General features: G+C 40.5%; 1 protein-coding gene across 1 annotated transcript; it reads right to left on the reverse strand.

Moving 5' to 3' along the window:
* LOC135462519 (toll-like receptor 6) lies at positions 1–4,049 on the reverse strand. The gene has a single exon (XM_064739744.1). The coding sequence runs from the start codon at positions 4,047–4,049 to the stop codon at positions 1,176–1,178; it is 2,874 nt and encodes a 957-aa protein (XP_064595814.1). The 3' UTR covers positions 1–1,175.
* Between the last annotated feature and the right edge of the window lie 1,444 nt (positions 4,050–5,493).

Below are 5,493 nucleotides of genomic sequence, written 5' to 3' on the forward strand. Positions count from 1 at the left end.
TCGATTACATTTAAAACATTCGTTTTAACAGGAGGCAACTGGGCTTTGACCCATGGATCATGAGTTCGAATCCACATCTGGCTAGCTGGGGCGCTGTTTTCCCGAGGAAGTCTACCCGGCGCCGTTATTAAGCGAAAAATTCTTTACTATGATGCTTAACAACAATGACATAAGTAAATAAAAATCATACAATCGGAACTTCATTAAGGTTCGCAATATAGTTTGTTTCATTTATTAAACCTGTCGCCTATATTCATTTAGCACTATTGAAAATAAACCGTAAATGATACCCAACAAGACATGCTCTGCACATCAATTTGTTACATTTGCATATTATTGTAAAGTCATGGCAGTTATAGTACTATATTTCTTATTCTACCAGCTTGCTTTCGACAACGAGAGCTTATCGCCTCGGGTAACGTCATAATTATTAAAAACCAAGTGAACAATGGACGTGGCGAATTTTTTTTTGTTTTAGCACAGGTGAGCCACATGGATACACTAACATAAATATAGTTTTTTTGACCTACACAAGTTAAATTTGTACATATTATACAAAATTTAAAACGTAGCAACTCTAAAATGTATAATAATACTATAGGTTATACACTACACGCTAGGCATACGTCGGGTATAAGTATCAGTAAAATTACACTGCAAACATGGCAAGAAAAGATACAGTGGGATATTCATTACACATTATAAAAACAAAATGCATGTAACGAAATATTTCAAGTACTCGAAGAAAAATCTCTTCCTCAGTCGCTGTACAGTGTACACTCCACTGACATTTTTTTTACATGTCATACTCTAAATTGCATTTACTTGTCATAATTTTACACACACGTATGTACAGTGTTTGGATGCAAATAAATAAGTGACATTCTGCAGTAGAAAAAAAAGATAACATAATAAAATTAGAAATAATAATAAAATAAAGTAATTTTTCTTTCTAGAAGATAAAGGAACGTGTTATTAAAAGAAGTCTTTTTGTATTTTGACAATACATTCCCGTGTCTTTACTACCTTCATAAATTGTCCTGGCGTAGTTTCTCGACTGGTTCCTGAATGTTTCATATCATGTTACTATCGTTCACATAAGCATAATCGTTTTCCGTAAACTGTTCAGAATTGCCGTTGGCATAATTTGCACGATATTGAGTGTTTGCAACAGGTTAATGCGTTGGCTGTTCAGGATTTGCTTCAAAACACACTTTTGCACCGCATCGCTTTATCAACATGCAAAGCAACAGTGCAAACAATGCGACCGCACACACTGCAAGACAGCCAGCAAGGGCAATGATCATCAGTTGTGTATTGCGTCTGTTGCCTGTGACATCGGCACAGGAGGGGTCTGTATTGCGTCTGTTGCCTGTGACAACGACACAGGAGGGGTCTGATAAAGATTCCGGTGTGTTTTCCACGACTATGCAGACATTGTAGGTACGACCCTCTAACAACTCGTCCATAACGACGGACCTCCGGTCAGGGTGAATCAGTATCTCTGTGTCAATTTTAGAGTCCTGTGTGTCACGGTAGGTCAGCTTCATTCCCCGAACCCCTCCTGGTCCCTGTGTAGTCCAGCGAATTTCAATCTTTTCGTTATTCGTACTCCAAGTCAGATTATAGATCTCCAAGGCGATGTCTTCGTCACAAAATGTATGTGTTTCAGCGGACGAAGGTGGGAAGGATGTTTTGCCCAGAAAACAAGACTCCATAGAATAACACTGTAAAAGGAACATACTGGCTTTTGGGGGCGTTTGACATCGGACCTTGTCAAACTTCATAGAGACCTGTTCAGCCCTCATCCACGCTAAACTGCAGTTGCAGCTGAGTGGATTCCCGGCCAGGTAAACCTCAGCGAGAGGGCTCGATGTGATGATTTCTTTCAAATTGTCAATTTCACGAAACTGGTTTAAACGGATATCTATAGTGCGAAGTGAAGTACGTGGTCCTCCGAGTATATCGGGTGACAAGGAATAGAGCTTATTTCCCATCAAGAAAAGACTCTTCAGAGTTATGGTCAGACTTTTGTAGACGGGGATTAAAAACGGCAGTGCTGTTAGCTGATTGTAACTGAGGTCAAGAGTAGTGACGCGACCAAGGCAAGCATTTGGGGAAATGTTGGTAATAACGTTGTGAGAAAAGTTCAAAGTGATCACCTGGAAAGTTGTACAAGGGGTTGATATTGAAGGATCCATCAAGGGGAACTCTGTAACGTTTGAAAACCTGTTGTGTGAAAGATCCAAAATGGTGCATTCCTTTAAACGTGATGTTTTCAAGGAACGTCTGATTGAATTATGGGCCAGGCTTAAATGTCGGAAGTAGACGAAGGTGGTGCCATTTCCAGATAACGTAACTTTCTCTATCTGGTTGTTGTCTGCGTGAAGCTCTATACTGATAGACCGCACTGGAGAAAACAATATGTTAATCTCTGGAAGATAGTTATAGGATATGTTCAAAGTCATGTAAGAGATTGTAATACTCACTGGTCCACTGGCTGTTCCGAATGTCTTTAGACTGTTCTTCGAAAAATCGGTCTCCTTTGCAGACAACATTTTGCGAATTTCAGTTGTCTCGTCTAGGGAGCAGTTGCGTAAATGTAGTATATTCATCAGGCCGAGCAGTTCTGTGATGTTATCTGACAGGGAGGGTAGTGGCATATCGGACAGCAAAAGCTCACGAAGACTTCTCAGTTTCGGTAGCTGCCCCACTAACCTCTTCGCGGCAGTGGATGACAGTTGATTACCAGACAAGTCCAGATGGTAAAGCGCTGAATCCAAATCTGTGAAGATATCTGGTGGAATCTCCTTGATGTGATTGTGTTGTAGCATAAGGTACTTTACCTTGGGGGAGTTGGCCAGAAATCTCTCCGGTATTTCGTCGATCTTGTTCTGACTGAGATCCAATGTATTAAGCACCTTTAATTCACTGAAAGCTCCCAGCGGTAGAGATTTGATACCGTTGTTTCTAAGTTTCAGGGAGAGAACTGAAGGAGAGTTCCTTAAGAGACCGCTGATGAAGGATTCGTACTTGGAGCTATCTATAGCCTGTGGGCTGTTTCTTTTTCTGTTAACGTGCAAATATTGAAGATTTAATCCTGATACGACATCAAAGTTAAAGGTTTTTAACTGGTTATCTGACAACCATATGAACCGAATACTAGGAGCTGAGTTAAACAGATTCAGAGGTATATCTCTCAACTTGTTTGCACTGAGGCCTAGCTGATATAAACTGGTAGTTTTGGAGAATATCAAAGGTGGAAGAGATGATAACCGATTGTTTGTAACATAAAAATATTTCAGATTAACAGTGTGGTCAAAAATATTACCCGGAAGTGCCTCCAAGTCGTTGTTTTCAAGACGTACACTTTCTAGCTTCGTGGATGTATCAAAGATTCTCAGAGGCAGGCTGACTATGCTGTTATTTTGCAAAAATATCGTCTGCAGAAACACGAGACCTTGAAACGAAAAATCTGAGAGTTGAGCAATGTTGTTGAATCTTAGGTCTAATGTGCTTAATTTGTCAAGACCTCTGAAACATCCGGGCTCGACATTTGTAATTTTGTTCCCGGCAAGGCTTAAATATGTTAAATCCTTGAGGCTTTCAAAATCTTCAGTGTGGATATCAGTGATCTGGTTGTACGTTAAGTCGAGTCTAGTCAACCTTGTCAGGTTAGCAATCGCACATTTTGGGATTAAGCTGAGCGTAGTTCTGTAAACGAGCAACTCGACGAGCTTCGCTTCCAGTCCAACAAAATCCTCGCAACCATACGTTGTGATTTGGACATAGTTAATGCTTAACACAGTGGCACTCACATTCAAGAAGGAGCCCTCTTCGATTGAACAAGTCCGCTTGTTTGACAATATTAGACGTCGAAAGTTGACGGGCGAGTCCAAAAATCGAGGAATCGTTCTACTGAACTGTGTACAGACAATGTCCGTGCCATTTGCCGGTCTACAGGAGCATTTGGGATGAACTGGACACAAAGAATTGCAGTAAGTGGTGAATACGGCTAGAACCGTGAGAACAGCGTTCACTGTCCCCATCGTGCTTCACTCTACATTGACTACCTGTGGACATGCCTTATAAACAGTACAGCGTGGCCTATGTTCATTACCCACTTTAGTTCTTGAGGGGCGGAACCACAGCAGATTGCGTGAAAAATGTATCCTAGCATTTGACGTGATCATTGCAGTCTTTAACGTGACATGCTAGGACACAATTATCACTCGATTTGCTGTGGCACCGCCCCTTCACATTCCCTAAATGTCGCCTAATACGAGTGTTCCGGGCATTGGACTCTCTTTGTTACGTTGTCTAGTCAGCATTCCTTTCAACAAAATTGGAATAAAAGATTAACGTCTGGAGAATGTGTACTGGGCCATCTGACGTGTCAGACCCCCCTTAACAAAAACTGACAGATCATGTCTCAGGATAATAGCCTACCAAATATCTCAAAAGTAAACTGAGTCTTGTTCTCTTTCATAACCATAGTATGCGTTGTCACCGCGATCCGTAAAGCTGCGGATGTATAGAAAATATTATCTCTTTTTCCCAGCCATTCCATTGGTCAATGAGCCTCAGTCACGTGAAAACTGACATACAAACAGGACTTCACAGTGCACAACAAGAAACCGTGTCAAAGTATAGTCAATACTATTTTATTTATAAAGTAGATTTATATACAAAAAATGATTTTTCAGCCTTATCACGAAAAATGTATTATTATGGTAATAACTGGAATTGTACTAACCGGGGACTCCGAGAATGATAAATCCAATGTATTAATAGATTGTAGTCATAAGTGTCAGGCGCGTAGTGCGATGTTTTATTCACCTTGTGTCGAAGTGAACACCCAAATTAATTTGCATATTGACCTTAAGGTTATGTTCTCATAAACTACTAGTGAAGGTTTGAAGTTATTTCCGCAATAGATGTACCTCATTATATCATGAGCGATTTAGATTTTTTTATTTGAATAGGGGGACCCCCTGGCTCAGTTGGTTAGCACTGCGTAATGACCCAGGAGTCTCTCACCAATGCGGTCGCTGTGAGTTCAAGTCTAGTTCATGCTGGCTTCCTCTCCGGTCGTAAGTGGGAAGGTATGTAGCAGCCTGCGGATTGTCGTGGGGTACCCTCGGGCTCTGCCCGGTGTCCTCCCACCACAATGCCGGCCGCCGGCATATATTCTTGAGCACGGCGTAGAATACCAATCAAATAAATAAATCATTTTAATAGGTTTGGTTATTTAAATGCCACTCCACTCATGTTATATTGGAAACTGGATTTTAAACATGGCGAATCTGAAGTAGAAACAAAACAACAAGCACGGGATTTTTTTTTGTCATTTTCATATGTGAAAAAAATGTATCAATAGGGTACAGTTTTTTATGTACATTGGATTTTGAAAGTTTATATCTTCAGTTTGAGGTTCTTCGCCAATTTTCAGACATTTTTGGGGTTAATTAATAAATAAACAAAGACATATGG

The sequence above is a fragment of the Liolophura sinensis genome, chromosome 2, assembly GCF_032854445.1.
Source record: "Liolophura sinensis isolate JHLJ2023 chromosome 2, CUHK_Ljap_v2, whole genome shotgun sequence".
Lineage (NCBI taxonomy): Eukaryota > Metazoa > Mollusca > Polyplacophora > Chitonida > Chitonidae > Liolophura > Liolophura sinensis.

Bases quoted from the DNA above. Each gene is read 5' to 3' on its own strand.
- LOC135462519 (XM_064739744.1), bottom strand. From the start codon at position 4,049: ATGGGGACAGTGAACGCTGTTCTCACGGTTCTAGCCGTATTCACCACT.